Source organism: Aythya marila, assembly GCF_965140915.1.
Source record: "Aythya marila genome assembly, chromosome: 9".
Classification (NCBI taxonomy): domain Eukaryota; kingdom Metazoa; phylum Chordata; class Aves; order Anseriformes; family Anatidae; genus Aythya; species Aythya marila.
Window position 1 is genome coordinate 13,403,519 of NC_139050.1, and position 18,327 is coordinate 13,421,845.

At 38.5% G+C, this 18,327-nt stretch overlaps 1 protein-coding gene across 2 annotated transcripts in view; it reads right to left on the bottom strand.

The window, feature by feature from the left end:
- The window catches only part of LOC309881459 (glypican-5-like), a 369,768-nt gene that overhangs the window by 235,167 nt on the left and 116,274 nt on the right, over positions 1–18,327 (bottom strand). Inside the window, exons 4-6 of one of the 2 annotated variants that reach the window (XM_082767439.1) lie at positions 8,368–8,495; positions 3,949–4,008; positions 1,965–2,090 (exon numbers count right to left, since the gene is read on the bottom strand). In XM_082767439.1, coding sequence (XP_082623565.1) covers positions 1,965–2,090; positions 3,949–4,008; positions 8,368–8,495 — 314 coding nt within the window. The remainder of the gene's footprint in view (positions 1–1,964; positions 2,091–3,948; positions 4,009–8,367; positions 8,496–18,327) is intronic. The other variant, XM_082767440.1, reaches the window with a different exon arrangement.

Here is an 18,327-nt window from a genome sequence, read left to right on the forward strand (position 1 = left end):
GATAAATATATACATGTTGCAGTCTGGTTCAACATACGAATTTAAACTTTTTCCCCCCTAATCTGCCTATGGAATATATTAATACAAACATCTATTTCAGGGTTGAGTGTTTTTTTTTGTTTTGTTTCGTTTGTTTGTTTGTTTTTGTTTTGTTTTTTGTTTTCCCTGTTTTTTATTCAAAATATCAGGGGTCATTAGTCTCTTCCCTGCTTTTTTCCACATTGCTACCCATTTCAGGCCAGAAACTTTTCTGCATGTCCCCAGCTCTTGGAAAGTTACAGACTACCAACCAACCAACCAAACAAACAAACTACTTTCCCTTTCATGTCCTTTTAAAATACATGTACCAGCAATTTAGGTAGCAATTTTTTTAATGTATTCTTTAAACGCAGACTAAAATTAAACCTAAATTTTGATTTAATTTTTGTTCAGATAGCTGCTATAGAAAATGTGTTTCTTGTTTTTGCCTTTATTTTTTCCCTCCACATGAAAGCTGTTTGTTCTAGAAGTTAGCTGTGTATCCAGCAACTTGTTACCAGCAAAAGGGATTCTGAAATGGAAATACTTATTAAAGATATTGGTGTTCTCCCCATTTCCTCTCTGTTACTCTTACAGTAACAACTTCCATCAGTATTACAATGGCTACATATTAATATTTAGAATATTGCACTACTGTCAAAATATCCAAATATATGCTGCTACAATTGATTAGTAATGCCAGTACGTACTGAAACATTAAACTTTAAAGTTTTCTTTGAATGCGTTAGACACGTATTTATCTCTGAGTATCTTAGACATAATTAAGCTGAAGTTATTTACATAAGAAAAATCTAAGCAGAGCTGTGTGTCCTTTAATGGGACAGACGATAATTGTAACATCTCTGTTCCACATTGAAATTACTTCACAACTTCTAGAAAGCAATTTTCAATAATGAAAATTGTTTTAAAGCAAGAAAACAGGACGCTAGAACTTCATCTTCTAAAACTGTTAAGGACACAGAATACACTTCAAAAGGAAATATCATGAAAGCCAACACAATCTCATGGAATGTCTCTTAACAAAATGCCATTTTTGGAAAACATTCAGTGGCACAGTTCCAACCAACTCTTACTACAAAAACTGACATATACGTTGACAGTGATAGTAACAGGTACAGTTACATTCTGAATGCTTCTTTTTCTCCTTGGGGCAATGTTGCCTCATGTTATACCGAGTAAGAGAAATGACAGTAAAAAGTTTAGCTCATGAAGGGTGCAAGTATACTTTCCAGTTTGGATTCCAAAAGGTGGTAGGAAAGATTGTAATAACACACAGAGGAAAAAATTTGGCTGACAAACTAGGAAGATCCTTTCACACCGCAGTGCTTCTAGCTGATCTATCAACATAGAACATTGTATTCATTAATTCTTATTTTACTGGAACTCCCACAGAGCAAGCCATGGTAAGGACTTTTGGCAATTCCAAAACCAGTTGTTATTCAAAGTGCTGTGTCAGAAATATTCGAAGGAAATGGCAAGGAAATCCTTTAAGATATAATCGTGTGACCACTGTATTTCTATGACACCTTTGCAGCAAAAGCTGTGTATTTTTTATGGCCAAATACAACATTTAGTTCCATACTAATGACGGTATAAACACCAGACCTGAAGGAACTTCCAGTCAGTCATAGAGGTACTCCTTGCTAACTCAGCGTTACAGGGTAGGATGTCTCTATAAAGAGCTCTGTCTCCATAGAGGAACCCTTCAAAAGAGTCCTTCAAGAAAGTGTTCTACTACATTTAATACAGATACCTAAAACTCAGCATTAACAACCATATAGGTTAGCAAAACACTTGCTCAATTAAGCATCACTATGAAGGAGAAACCTAATGATGACAGTAACATCTCAGAATGCTTCTTAACCATCAGGGGATATGAAGTCACCTTTTTCACCAGTAAGGAAAGCTTTTACACATAACCTTACCTTTCTACAACATCTTCTCCATTCCAGCAGGTTGAGCTGTCTTTCATCACCAGGTCTCCCTCACACAGCCTTTCTGCTATAGAGGCATAAAAGGTTCGGGATCGCTTCATGTAATTGATGAATTCTCTGCAACGTAGGAAGAACACATTTAACAACAAAACCATACATATGATTTAAGCCCCCTGTCAATTTAGCCCTCCGCAAGATTAAAAGTTTAGAACCCCACAAGAAATTAGAAGTCAAAAAAACAAATTATTTTTTATTTCTAGTGTATTTCTAGTCCTAAACATAATCCAGCTTTAGTTGGCTGTTAATACACATAATTTCATACAAAGGTAGACTTTAACAAATTACATTAATACTTCAAAATTTGAAAGAAGTCCATTTCCAGTTTCAAGATAAAGAGATAAAAAAAAAAGAAGAGAGAAAACAACATCACTAAAAGGAGTGTTTTTTCTTCCCTGTTACTGGAATTTCTCCCTTCCCTGCACGTGAGAGATGAATAAAGAACACTGTCAATATCCTCCTGGGTGGGAAAGGTTTTCTGAAGCTAACATCCCATGACAAAACCTGTAATATGCCATGAAGTACCCCCCACATGCAACAACAGTATAGAAAGCCATCTCCTCGGGATGTATTGGGGCCATTTCCTCCCCATCATCACTATCCATGTCATGTTCATATTGGAAAGAAATTTCTTTCCTGTTAAATCTGGCATCGTTCCCGTTAAGAGGAGGCTGTGCCTGCACTTTGGAGAATAACCAAAATTCCTGGCTAGCACAAACGGACCGTTACCAATGATGTGTGTATGGAAAAACGTCTTGAGGGCAAACTGCTGCCTCTATAATCTGGTTATGCCCATAATACGTATCTGGCTGAGGCAGCCGTAAAAATAAACTGTAACAAAACAAGTGTTAATTCACCACACATTGAGAGTACTACCCTACATTCACAGTATTAAAAGCTCCTATTTGGTATAGGATGGCTAAAGATACTGATAATAAGGACAGAAAAAATGAACTAGAACTATCATAGAGCTATCTGTCTCTGAAACCCATCAATAGCTCCTTTTGGAAGGCCAAAGGACTCATTCTGGTTTATTATGCTTCTGTCTGGCAGGCTCTAAGACAGCACTACACAGAAGAGGTGCCTGGGGATAGGGTTGGAGAATGGCATCTGAACAGTCAGGACTTATTACTCTTTTGGGAGCAACAGCACCTTTAAGGTCCACTGACAGGTATCTACCCCTACCAGGCTTAGTCAGTGGTCATCTTTCCCCACAACCATCTCTTCACTTCCACTGAGCTTTTAGCCATCCCATTTGTCTGACATGCAGTGAAATCCTCCTTTGGATAAATTAGTCATCCCATAGTCCTAAGGAACAAGCTTATCCTAACAATGCAGGGAAGCTATCATGAGAAAAATAAAATAGGAATTTGGGGGTTTACGAGGAAAAAATATCAGTATTTCTAACTCTTGACCACTCACTTAAAGATGTGCGCTCTGTGCATTTACACAGTAAAGCTAAGCCTGGACAGAAGGCCACCTACCTGACAGAATCATCCTGAGAGCATTGATTCATACAAAGATTGATTAATACAAATTTATTCTCTAGAATGCAGTTTTCTTTGAAGGAGGCACAGATCACCCTTTTGAGAGAGTCTAAAGCGTGTCTTACTCAGCTCACCCCAAGAGGCTTAAATTCATTTGCATTTTCAGCAGTAGGGCTCTGACATTTCAAAGCAGCATCGCAGCAAATGCAGAGTTGTCCAACTCTTAATCTTAACCAGAGAAAATATTTACTTTTTGTCCGTATAAAACTAAACGCACCAGGTAGAGAATGTACAGTTTCCCTGTGCCCTACTGTATAAAAGCAGCAATCGTAAGTACACCAATTCCTAGATTAGAGCTGAAACAGCAGCTTACAATGGAGATGAGCAAAGCATAAAGACAACAAAGTATGTCACCTTGGTTTCATTCTTACCGAGAGATTTTTTTCAAACTTCTTGATTTGTCATTCTTTGAAGCTTTCAGAGGCAGAGAACTGGAATAGGCCGGGAAGAATAAGCATCAATCAGGAGAGGTTGGGGAGTAGGGGAGAAGCAGGAGTTCAGGCAAATGAGGAAAAGAAATGAGAAACAAAAGAGAAAAGTAAAAATTATTTGAAAGAAAGGTCATCAAGCACATGCATAGGATAATATAAGAAAACAAATAAGGAGGAAAATTGTCATGAGATTTTCCCAAAGCATAGATACAATTAAAAATGTCAAAGCAATACCGAAACAATACAATGGAGATTTTGTTTCTCCTTTTTTTTCAACTAAGAGCACAATTACAAATGCAGCACACAGCCAAAAGCTGAAAATAAATTCAGCGGGACTTAAATTAACCATAACTGATACCAAATGGAAGAACTGCAAATATATGAGGCTATACAAGAAAACAATGAGAAACAGTTTAGAATGAGCACCATGGGAAGGGGGATACAAATGAGTAGCATTTGTTTTCTTGTGCAATGAGCAATTTGCTCTCTGTTAATAAATAACGCGTATACAGATATCTTTTGCTGTTTAGTTCTGGACAGACTGCACCAATGAAAAAAACAAAAAGCTGTTTACAAAGCAGGATAGATAGGCTGTAAGGTTGTATCTGAGGAAAAACGGTGAAAAAAAACCTGGCAGTTACTCAGTACAAATCCCTTTTGTGGCACTGATATCTCCTGAGGTCCCTTGATTAACATTGTCTTTAACAGCCTGATAGTTTTCCACCTGAAGATTTAGTAACACACTTAGTTCTTTCTTAAACCAGTACTCTGATGTATAAAGCAATGGCAACAGCTGGAGTAATGCATGTCTACAAACAGCTTTAACAACAGTTGCCAGTCCAGCTAGTAAGTCTTACTGGCCAGAAAGCACCTCCTTTGGCAGCTGTCTGCCACCCTTCTGACTGCAGCATTTCCATCCAGTTTTCTGGGAGCTGAAGGCCAGGGATGACCACAGGAAAGGGCTAACCTGCAGTAAGCATCAGGCAACTGTCACCTGCCACCACTGAAGCAGTTGTTCCAACAGAGCCCATAAAAAATTAAATCAAAATTTGTATCAGGGCATATTTGCTGAAACGTCTGCTTTGGCCAGCTAGAAATGTTTCATTCTTCACCACAGTAATTTCTTTGCATCTGGCGTTAATATCTGTTTTGTACTAGCACTTCAATATTTACATTTCAAAAAAATCATGTGAAGCTTGAACCAATAGTTATTTTTAAATAAAGTAGATGACCTTGACTTCAAACATTCTCAAGGAAACTCAAAATTATTTATTTTAAGATGTATAAGACATCTGCAAGCCTACAGAGTAACAAAGAAATCCCCTCAAAAACATTATTTCAAACCCTGCCTCCTTCAATTAGGGACCTAATACCGCATTGTATTTTTCTTAAACATAGTATAATTCAATAGACAGATCTATCCGGTCTGCGTTTAGCGGTTGGAAATATTACATGCAGCAGCCATACTAAAAAGCAGGTATCCAACTTTGCCAGGAGTCCGAACCCTGACCAGAATAGCACTTTGTGCTGAACTCAGCAATAACATTCCAATTTAGTGATCTACATTCTGTACATGCCATGTAGATTCCCTGGACCATCATCTGGTTTCAATTTTCTCGTCATCTCTACTATATGTTATAGTAACCTCCACATTAAAAATTACTGCAGCACCAATTCTGCCAGTTTCAGTTAATCCCCAAATACTACTGCATAATGCAAAAGAAATAAATGTTCTAAATCTATACTTCTCAGCTTAATCAGAAGAACAGGTTTGATAGAAGATCATGCAACAGTTATTGAGATTTCAGCTTCTTACAGTATTTTCTTCCTGACACCCTGACACTTGGTGCTGCATAGTAACAAAAAGAAAAAAAAGAAAAAAAGAAAAAAAAAAAAAAAGAGGCAGGAATGGAACGGGGGTGGAAATAAAGATGAGAAATCTCACAGGAACCTATGACACTGATAGAAGCAGAACAGGGTTCAACTACCCCAAAAGAGGATCCAGTTGCTACATGAATTTAGGGAGCATGCAGGACCATGCATCCTGGTTTTTAAATACATGAGCAGCTTTGGCTCTACTGACCAGGTGAAACCAGAGGTTCTCACTCTTTGGAAAAGGAGCTAGATCCTGTAACCAGCTTTGCAAAGATGTAGTACCTTTGGAACAAATATACTTACGTAAGTGTAAACTTCAGCACCAAGATTTTAAGGGCATCTTTAAATAGGTACTACAGCAAAGATGCAAGTCAACTTTGTTGTGATTTCTCCCACAGCCCTGCTGTTAACCTGACTGGTTCTCTTGAGTTTGAAAACATTCTGGTGCATTAAGGGAATGAGCCACAGCTTTTTTTACACACTTGAAGAGTGCTTGCTCATTGCTTTTCCTTCCCTATTCTGCAAGGCAGGAGTCATGTTCCATATCCCACCTGAATAAAGGATCATTTGGAGGGACTATTTGTGACACTGACCAACACACTGGGACTCAATCGGGCCAATTCCCAGTGTGACCTAGGACCTAAACTGACAGCTGACATAATTGCTCCTTATTTTCCAGATTGCCAGAAGGAACAGCACCAAAAAAGATTCATGTAATTACTCTCATAACCTAGATCCCCCTGCAGCGGTTATCTGTCACTAAGTACCTTTTGTACAACCCGCTGCAGTGATGAGTTTACCCTTTATTATAAAATTTTATTACCTAAAATTACTTTTTATTGATATGTGTGATTAAATGATAAATGGCAAACAACAGCAGCCAGTCACTGTGTATTTCATTCTGTTTACTGCTTCACAATCACAGAAGCAAAGTACAAGCTTTGTGACGTGTTTTATAGCAAGTTATGGAAAACATTCTTCACTTCCTACTAATTATGGCTCCATCATTAACTTTTGGTGCATGGGCTCTCCACAATACTTATCAATACTATATTTTAGCAACACTTTATCCTAATTCTGAAAGGGTGGCCTTAGTTTAGTTTAGATGTTTTGGATAATTTAATTTTTAGTGTACAATTTTGAGAAAGTCTACTTATAACAAATTAGGTTTAATATATTTTCTTTTCCATCTACAGGTCTCACATTTTAAAAGGCTAACATCTCAATAATTCTAGATGGTTGGGAAGGGAGCAGATCTCCAGGTGAGAAAGAACTGCTGTCATGCCACTGAAGACACCAATTCCTATCTCCCTAACAGACTGCTAATTTTGCCTTTTCGGTTGCCAGGATGTAAGTCCCAGCAAAGTCCGTGTATTATACAGAAGACAGGCCAAGAACCCTGTATTTTTAAAAACATATTTTGTTAATTGCACTGTAATTATTCTTTGGACTATTACTGCTGAACTTATTGATTTTCTTAACGCTCTGTACTTTGATATTCAATTTGCATGGTTAAAAATTGTAAGTTCCAAGCACTAGCACAAAAAGTTACGTTTTAATTACAAAAGGATAAAAATACTGCTATCACTCAAAAAAAATTAACTTCTTGCTGTCACTTAATTAAAACAGTTCTTTGTTCATGTAAGTTCAGACGACAAAATAGCAATGGATAAAAACCTCATCTTCACAACTTGGACACCTGAACCCAAACTATGTAAATTTTAATGTCAGTTATCAACATACAGGGACACACAGAGGCTCCCTGGGAAGACCAGACACTGTTCTTAGCTAGATGTGTATGCCCAGCATGATTTCACTCACTTTACTGAAGTTGTTCCAGATTTACACTGGTGTTACTGAGAACAGCATGTTAGCCAAAAATATGTCATTGTGATTTTATAGTCAGTTAGCTCTGACATCTACTCATGTATCAACAGCAGCATTGCAAAGACATCCTTTCCTCCCCACTTAAAATTTACAGAAAGCCAATCCAGGAGCCACACAAGGGATCTTATTGCCTACATCAGTGAGAAGGGAGAACCTGCTACTTCCTCCCCAACCCTGTGAAATCAGGGACTTTGTGTTATGGCAATCAATCTTGCCTTTTCACCCCTTTCTCGTTCTCATCTCTGCCCCAGATAAGCCCAACTCCTTCGGAGCAGTTGTATTTTAAGTAATTCAGACTCAACTGTAGAATTTACTCAGACCTTACTACAGAAAAGCTTTCATCATTTTTATTGAAAACTTCTGGAAATAATGAACACCTGGGTGCTGAGTAATGACATCAAGTCTGGCCTGTAAAAAGCTTTTCTTGGAGAGACCTGCAATGCAATACCAGTGTAACGATCAGTGACAGCAACAGCTGGAATGCACACAGACAAGATGACAGAACTGCATCTCTGGCTGAAACACTCTGGTATAAGGAACCAGCAACACTAACTGTGAGGCAGAATTCATTTGAATTCAACTGTGACTTAGGGTTACCTTCTTTTATTGTTCAGACTAGCGTGAGCCATCACAAGTGCCTGGGTTTCAGTCGCTTCCTTCATTGTCACTATATGGTCTGATGACAGGTTCCCTTCTTGTTTGGGCTGTCCACACACTTTATCAACCTGTATGAAAGGAAGGGAAAGGAAAACTGGGTTTGAATGGAGAAACTGATTTACAATTGCCCAAAGGTCAGCTTGCTCCTTGCGGCTGGTGTTTACTGCAAGAGAAGGTGTCTGGGAGAGAGAAAGAAATTATTCTTCTTTCCAGGACCTAGAAATTAGCCGTCTGCATTAGAATGACCAAACTATGACGCAGTGCAAAGAAAAGCCAATAGCCACTAGATACCAGATTATAGTACACCTGAAAACTGGCTTAAATGGTGACACTTCAGTATAGATCAATTATACAAGAGATTGACAGAAGTGTTGTCAAAACCAACTTTTATTTAGAAACATACCTGGAGTTTGAAGGTCAACAAATTTTACTGAAACATCTGCCCCATATACAGAGTGTAGAGTCTTATGTCCTACTTGGATTCTGAACAGGCTTATAATCAGAAAATAATGGAGCTTTCCAGCCTTTAACTAGACAGTGTTCCCTTAGAACAAGGCAACGAGCAGAAGAATTCAGCATGAACAAATCACTGTCAATAAAGTCAGTGCACTTCCCTTGCAGAAACAGAATCAAAAGAGAACTCAGTCCTGGGAGCTATCAGTGCCTTCGATCCTGGGTTCTCAGCACTAACACTGCTCAGCCGTTTGCCCTTGCTGTCCCCTTCCTGGAGCCTCCCAGGGGATTTCACACATGAGCAGGAGCAAGCAAGCTTGCATTTATCCTTTGTGCACTGTGGATCTGGCAGTGCTCCTGCATCCTGCCACATTTATTTGCTCTAACAGCTTTAAGTGACAATAGTAAGACAAAGCTCTTCCCTGCTAATCCACAAATAAGTCATACATAACATTTTCACCTACACTTAAATCCTCAAGCAAACACAAAAAGAAGACAAAGAAAATCCTACTGCCGGTATGGCACTACTAGAAACCTTAATCACACAGAATCCATCATCCCACGCAGTGCTGAATTTGGTATCCCTTCTCCAGTTTTCCTTTATAACCCAGAGAAGACAAATTATTGCTCGTCTCTCTACTTCACCACAACTATAAAATCCTTATCAAGTCCTGGCTGACTATCTGCTGAATATTCCAGAACACCAAAGTCTTCAAATAATTTTTTCTCTGCCCCTTTGCACCACTATGTTGCATATGGGTGTGTCTGTGGCAGTACAGGACAATTTTCTCTCTCCCATCTCCTCCTGGAAATCTACTGTGATGTAAATCTAGAAGATATTTTCCTCTGACAAAACAGACAAATCAAATATGACAAGTGGGAATTTGTACGAGCGTGACATCTAACATCAGTCTTGGGTGTATATGTTACAGCTCGGTCTAATATAATATGCTGTGAGGGATCCAAATCTAGCAACTAAATGCCAGATATTGGATTAACACTGACATGCCGTCCATGGTCAGAATAGGAACCAGTCCCCTCACTCAGCACCGAGCACTGTGTATCTTGTTCTGGTCTCACCAGGGAACACCTCCACATTGCTTTAAAACACAACTTCGTGAAATAAAATATTTTATTTCCATTCTTTTTAAACTTCTGAAAGAATTAATGAAAACACTCCGCAAATGAAAATATACAACAAATATGTTCTTTCAAACCCTCTGGAGCTGGAGAGAGGGGTCAGCTGGGCTACATTGCCAGCACCAAATTGCCAACACATATTTCTGCAAGATCCATCTTGGATTACATCATGTAACTAATGTTCAGATCTTCACATTACGTACATCTCAAATCACGTCACTGTGGATTAAGACAGCTTTAACCAACTGAGAGAGCAGTTTGCAAAAGCAAGGTTGTTCTCATACACATGGGTGATGAAGAATTCAAGGGGTTTTTTTTGGCTTTTCTCTGAGAATTTCAGAGAGATTTAGAGTCATCATTTTTATTATGAATCAATAGTTTAAGCAGCCAAATGATAATACTCTCTTTGTTTTGATTTGTATTTTTGAGACCACAGAAATAAAATGACTGTTTAACTTGCCAAACCTTAACTTTTGGGTTTTCTTTTTAAACCAATACTTCCATCTTCCTGCAAATCTAACAAAACCACAACACTTGAGCAAGAAGTATTTCTCAGTGGAAAATTTTTACCAGTCCTACTCCATTAAAAAGAATGTGAATGAACCATCTGACCATCTGATGAAACAGAAGAACAGAAGGTCACAAGGTCACATTATTTATTTATTTATTTATTTATTTATTTTTGGGGGGGGGGCGGCTTGCAGGCTTTTCAATGCCTCTCTTCTGAACAGTATGCCAAGAATCACTGGAAATGCTCCCCAGATTAAACTACTTGGCTTTGTGTGCAGGTGGATGCCCTGGCCTCCATCAGCAGCTCAGCCCAAGCCCAGCTCATCAGGCTTCTTCCACCATTGCCACAGGGGCCTGTTCAGTTCCAGCAGAGATGCTGGAAGCCCTTCTGTAGCTTCTCTTCCCACCTGTCCCAGCAGGAAGCTCTTCGTGTTACCGTAATCACCAGATCTTCATTCTTCCCCTCTGCTTCTGCAAGGACAGGGGATTTCAGGGGATTTCATCCCACCTCTGCTACTCTGGTTTGTACAGATGGTTTGAAAACTTGCACCCATGAAGGTAAGAACAGCAGGTGTCTGCATGCAAAGATCAAACCCTCCTGTGGCTCTTGAGTTACTTCCAGTTGCTAGAACTCAGATTTTGGATGAGTTGAAGAGAAATCTAATTGTATTTTTCTTTATGTGGTCTGACTTTAACATCTCATTGAAACATACAGTTTTCTGCAAAGTAAAATATGATAAAAGGCTAAATTTTACTAGGTAAACTTTGGCAGTCACAAAGTTGATAGTAGAGAGCACCCTCCTGTACAGAAAATCATCTTAAACTTCCAGCTAAGGTATTTATGAAAAATAAGTTAATGTGGTGGTGTATGCCAAAAAGCATAAGGAATGTCATTTAAGATACAATATGGTGTTTTCTGGGACTGGAATACAGGGGTTCTACTGCTACAACCCACCTGCCAGAACTGTAAGAACATGGAGGGATGTTCTCTCATCCTGATGTCTACACCATCAGTTTCCCTCAGAGCTCATGAATCCAATGTCACCACCAAAAGGAAAAACACTGCAACTAGAAACTGGGACTGGATTTTCTAAAATATATTTCCTTGTACGCATTACTTACTACTTCCATGTTACCTCCAACTAAGTGCAAAGTCTTTAGTCATTGTTGTTTTGTTTTTAATAAAAGCTGAGACTCCTCTACTGACACTGGCGAACATTAGAATTTGACACAGAAACAAAAAATACCTAATATTAGGAAAGATAAGAGAACTACCAAACATCAGTTGTACAGAACTAGAGACACCCATGAAAAAAATTTAACAACAAAAAAGTCTAGAAACAGAAAACCCACTGCTCTTTTCCTAAATTCAACTTTTAGTTATCTCAGAATACTCAAGAATCAACATAAAGAATGACTAAGTTAATTTACTTCTGTGATTTTTAAACTTGAAAATAAGCCTGACAATCTTATATTACTGAAAGAAAATCACACTACTAAGGTCATTTGTCTTGTTCTCTTGGATGATATTTAATCATGTCTAGCCTCTAACAGCGAACACCTACAGCTGAAAACTAGTATTCCTCGTACATCATCATCTGAATACTTGATGTTCCACAATTATATTCACTTTCATTAGGCTTGAAGCTTTGTTTTGTTTTTTTTTTTTTAAACTTACACACCAATGATTCTACTTACGTATCTTTCCAACAAGCACTAGCTACATTTCTTCTCCTGTGAACTCTTCTTTGTAATGGAATACAGACTCATATATATGTATATATGGATTATTTGACCTCTTAATATTTGTTCTTTAAAAGGATGACTATTTACAATTATTGCAAAGGTTTAACAAAATAAATTGAAAAAAATCTCATTTGAAATCTTTTGAACTCTTGCAGCTTGAGCAACCTTAAACATTGAGGTCATATTTAATATACCTAATACAATCAAACAAGGGAAAAATGTCATGCCCTTCTAGATACTGAGAGCATCTTATCTCCCTGAAGCAAGAGACCTTTTCACCAGTTCAGAGAGTAATTTTCTTTGATTTTGTAATGGGAAGCTTAGTATTTTAAATTACAAGATTTTCCAGTGATCGAGCTTGGAGTTAATACTGAAATGCTGATACATTTTCCAGCAGACTTTTTTCCCCAAGCTGTAACCCAGTCCTGCTCTGCAAAAACCCAGAGCCTGGCTGAGCACTCTGCCACACCACACCCCGCCGGCAGCGGGACCGCACACCACCCCACCACTGCGCTTCTGATTACAAGTGGGGTTTGCTGCTTCCAGCTGCCAAGTCTGAAGTGAGGGAAGTAAGAAATGATGAGTTATGGGGCAATGAGGCTTCAATTCTCAGACTTACATGCCTGCTGTTAGAACTCATTTTGCTTGAGTCAGACACACCCTTATCACTAGGTCACCAAAATGCCAGAAGACACCAACAAAAACCTTGTTATTTTCTGCTGACCAAGCCAATGACCAAAATTCATGATGCAAATACAGTACTCTCTCCTTCAGAGGGGCTGACACATATCGCTCTCACATTACTGCGAAACGTTCATTTCCAATGCTCACAAGATGAGTGGGATCACGTTTGATAAAATGTAAGCCAGGGGCAAACCTCGCACAATTTGCTCATCACCACTGTCTGCAGTTCATTGAAAAAAAATCTTATACTCAGTGAAGAGAGGAAATAGCTGGGAAGAAATATATCACAAGGAGAAGAGATAGCAACTAACTTTTGATTTTGGCTTCTTTTAAATATTCTCTTTGTAATACGTTACAGATTACAAACACCACATTTTGCTAGTAGCAAAGTTCAGCCACACATAAACAAACTATGGGATTAATTAGTTCAATTGCTAACCCGAGTGAATTGTATTTCACTTAGCAAGTGAATATTCTCGTGTCTCATAACTTTTATCTACTGGACAGATTAATGTAAATCCATTTCCTACAAGTCTTGTGAAAATTGGCAGATAGATAGAGAACTGTTATTAGATACTAGATTCTACCAAGAAGTATTACAGATTTTTCAGAAGCAGGAAATGTTTCTGTTGAAGTTGACACTTAATCAGACATCAAAGAACCAACACATGAAACTTAAATCCAGACAATACAAGGCTCTGCATGTTCTGCTGCCTGCGGAAAAAATACTTGGTTTTAATCATGACTTGAATTACAGCAGTATTTCTAGGTTCAATTTTGCAATCAAGATACAAATGAGCCAGAAACATACGCAACAAAGTGCTGTAAGAAGAAAAGCTCACATTAGGAAACTACAAGAAACAAATCCTGAAAAATGATGGATGACTACAAAGATACTGAGATATAGATCATCCTGTACCTTCATGAAACATCTGGGCTCCTGTTACACTTACGCACATCTCACCATCCTGTTCAAACAATCCGAGAAAAAAAAAAGAAAAAAGAAAAAAAGAAAAATCAACAGGAAAGTAGCAATGTTGTAGCAAGAATGCAGAAGTAATGGAAATTTATTTCTGATATGGATTAATTGACACTGAAATCTGATTTGAGTTCCCTCATTTAAACCCAACCATTTCAATGACCTTGCATGCTTTGGTGTGCTACTGTTCTGCACCCAAACCCAAGGAAATTCAGCCTCCTCTAAAATGACAGAGGGATAAGACACTTCAGCTACCAATCTGAGAATACTTTCTTGCTTCTCACTAACTGCAGAAGTCTGTCACTACTGCTAACACTGATACTGCTGCTTCCTGTCTCAGCAAGGTTTGGAAAAGATAACTGTAAGAACATTTGGATGCCAGCTTGCAGAGTTGTTTGACAATATCGTTTAAGATCCTCACAGTTTTTCTCTAGGAACTGTATGTCCCATATAAAAGGGATAAACAGAGTGTAAGGGTTATTTAGAACCTCAGAAAGCTAGGAGATGAAATCAGTAAATCCAGAAAGTTCTAATAAATTCCCTGTCTAAAAAGTGGGCTATAAACTTCAGGCAGTCATTTCAAGGTCAAGGGAAGATTAAAGAAGACCAGAAATGAGTTATACTTCAGCCATACAACAATAAGCATTGCTGAGGCAATGCTTACCCAGAACAGGAACGAAACTGTCATGCTAGTACAGAATGGGCAGGTGCGAATCACAAACCTGTAACTCAAGTGCTTCCTAAGTCTCTCCACTGAAAAGCATGTATCATTACAGACATTCACAAATTGTAACATCTCCATTACAGAAAAGCACAGTTATTTCCTCCTCTCTAAGGAACAGAAGCCAAGAAAGATCTCAGAGGACCTAATGGCATGGTAGGTTCAACCATGTAGGGAGCTGGACTAGTAAGCAGGTACGCAGACCCCATTCCAAGCTCAGAAGTGCAGTCATTTTTCAAGTATACATACAAACAAGTGGGGTGCCTGGGAAGAAGTAGGGTAGTCATAGGGATCTTCAGTATTGCATAGGATGTCAACTCTCACAAGCTTCTCAAAGTCAAAAAGGGGCAGGTTTCAAGCACACACAACTTACAGGAGAACAATTTACACAGCTGTAATCAACCTCCTCTTGCACATTTCTAAAAAGAGTCCAATCTGTTGCTTTACAAGGCCAAGCAGCACTCCTGGATGCCCTTATAAAAAGCATTACTTAAAAACCCTGTTCTGGAGTATTCTGCAAACAGCCCTGAAATTGGTTCTTGAAAAGAGAAAAGCAAGCACTGTATTAGGAGGCTTTGGGTTTATGTGAATAGACATTGTTGTCTTTTGTAGGCGCTGTCTGCAGTGTAAGAGGCAACTTTTCAGGCATCAACAGGGTGCATGCGATGGTCAAGTCCTCCAGCAGCTTCTTGAATGAATCACATTCTTCAAGGCCTTCTCCCACATTAAAAACTCAAATTAAGAGCAGTGAGAATTTGGTGCCTTATTCTACAACACCCTTAATAACCAATGGTTAGACATATGAACAATAAATATATGAATAATATATGAACAGTACCTGAGGAGTAATGAGCACGCCCCTTCTCCCCCGTAACAACCCCAAGGTTCAGCTCCAATCACTCCTGACAGTCAGCCACTATTGGGACATCTGTCCATAGATATTGACAGCCTGGAAAGGCTAAGCTCAATTTGTTAAATTAATTACAATAATCTAGTGTGGAAGGAAAATTCCATTGGGAATCAATCCAAGTGAGTCATTTGAAAAGCTCTCAGAAAGATTAGGTAACCTTAAAGTTAGCATATGAAGAAAATCAATTAAAAGATTTTCAATTCAAATTTCTCTTATCACTTTTCAAATTAATTACAGTGTATCAAAATGGTATTGCATGTTATGTGTTTATTATTTATTCCCATTGTGAAGCGAAAGCAATTACCAAAATACTGCTGGAATTTCTCTACCACTGCAAGCTCACAACACAACCACCAACAACCTTTCGAGGTTTGTTCTTCAAAGGTTCAGTAGTCAAGCACAGGAAGATCGTATGTTTTACAGAAACCGGGGTACATATAAAAAAGCCCAGAGGCGGTTCTCCTTAGCCCACTGCAGCCAAAGCAGCCACGGAAGTGTCAATGCCAGGCTCGGGCTGAGCACACAAGGCTCATTTTGAGCCAGCCCGGTCAGAGATCACTCCGTCACTGGCTGGGATGAAGGCTGGTTACCTCTGACAGCAGGGACTGACAGGCAGAGGGATCCTATCTTTGATTTGGGTAGGTCCCTGGTCTGGAAAAGATCCTCTCTCAGACACAGGTACCTCCCTAGCTATCTTTAGTCTGAAAAAAACATGTGGCACTTTCATTCGCTCTGTAAGAGATTGTAAGATAGCAAGGAGCTACAAAAAAAAAGACATTTTAACAACAAATTAACTTTAACAGCATTTAGCTGTACATTACTCCTTGACAGAACCCTTTGCACTAACAGCAGCCAGTCTGATCATCAGCTGTCCCGCAGCAGGATTCTCAAGATGCCCCTGTGATAAAATGAATGAAGTGTAAGCTACTCCTTACAGAAAGGGTTTGGCCAAAACTGGGCCTACTTCCAAAGTCACTGTTTGCAACGGGAACTATTTCATCATTATTACAATTATAACTACTACAAAAATGCAGGAATGATTTTGAAGAACTGGCCAAGTAGACTGCAAACACTCATTCTTTATATACAAACAAATAAAAATTTCTAATTAATCACCACAAACCTGAGCCAGACCTGAGCCAGGGGTATCTTGGTCGCACAATAAATTCTATGAGCATGCAATTCAGCTTCATTTTCAAGTTTAACATTCTTTCAGAGGTGGGCATCAACAGTGAAGTATTTAGACACTAGCTCAGACTACTGAAATATTCATTCCAGCAGGCCTGTCGACATATTCCTCCTAAAGACAGCTTTAAACTGAAGTGTTGTGTCTCCAGTCTTCAGATAATGCAAACAGAATTTTCTCAGTAGTTTTCACATGGTTGGTATTATGCAGTATATCCAAAAGAAGGCAGTGAACACTAAGACAGAACAAGATTAATGTTTGCCTACTCCACAACTTAACACTGATTTGGTGTCTGTAAAATACTACATTAATTATATAACTATGTAAACAAAGTATATAACTATTCTTGTTTTACAGGCTCTCAAAATATTTGAAATGCTTCTCAAAGCCATTGTGTGCTGTCTGTGGCTCCCTCCTCCCCTTCAGGGGACTTGAAGGCTGGATTACCTGAGCTGGGGACAAGCCCCAGGATGGTAAAGGGCCAGGCAGAACGTCCACGTTGGAAACAAGGTACCTTGGGGTCACAGGCTTGACAGCTCCTGGCCAAACTCTCCCTTTCTCTGCAGTCAGAGAAGGACTAGAAATTAGATGTATCTTAAGAACCAAGCTTCATGAAAATAAATGGAGGAAACATCCCCTAACAAGTCACAGCATTTACTCCACATCTTCTTGAGAAAAACTGTTTCCATTACTGTAAGCAGACATCTGAGTATGCTCAGGGATATATTTACAGGAAAAAGCATCTCTATTACAATGGGTTAATGCTACAAACGTGACACAGATCTTATATGAGAAGGGTCAAATATGTGTTATTTATTTGGAGCATTGTTATACCTACATAGAAAACATTTGCCTAAAATTGTAATTAAGTGCAACAAAACCAAGGTTCATCAACTTTTGGCAAAACATATAAATCCTTCTAAGACATTTTTGCTTCTGTTCACCATCACCATGAGCATTTAGTTCAATAGGCAAAATGCCTCAACTTTCTCTTCCAAAAGAAATTTGGAAAATTAATCAAAATTATGTAGGAGATCAGAAGACCATGATACTTTCACATCATCATAGTAGCATAAATAATTCAGTAGGTTTTTTCAATCACTAACTAAATATGTCAATAACAATGTCAAGACCTCCACAGAGGTCCGAATGACCTTCTATTTTGTAAATAACAGCAATATAATAATTAGAAAAGAGTGGTGAACACATGCATTCAATTTTTCTTGAATGAGATTATAAATCATTTCCATTATCATCTGCTGACAGTTGTTGTCAAAATCAATGCTTTCTCATGTGTGTTTTTTTTTTTCCTGAACACAAATCAAGTGGTTTTAGATGACACTGAAGACTAGTAATTATTCAAAACCTGTAACAATAGCAAACAGCAGAATTATCAGGGCAGTAGCACTCATTTAAAATATTTAAAAGACATTTTTCACAGACACAAGTACATTATAATAAAATTCTAAGTCTTCTCTCCTGCATCCTAAAGAAATCACTCCTAATTCAGAAGCAGTGTGCTGCTTACAATGTGTACCTGTGGTGGTTTTACCGTGCTGGGCAGCTAAACC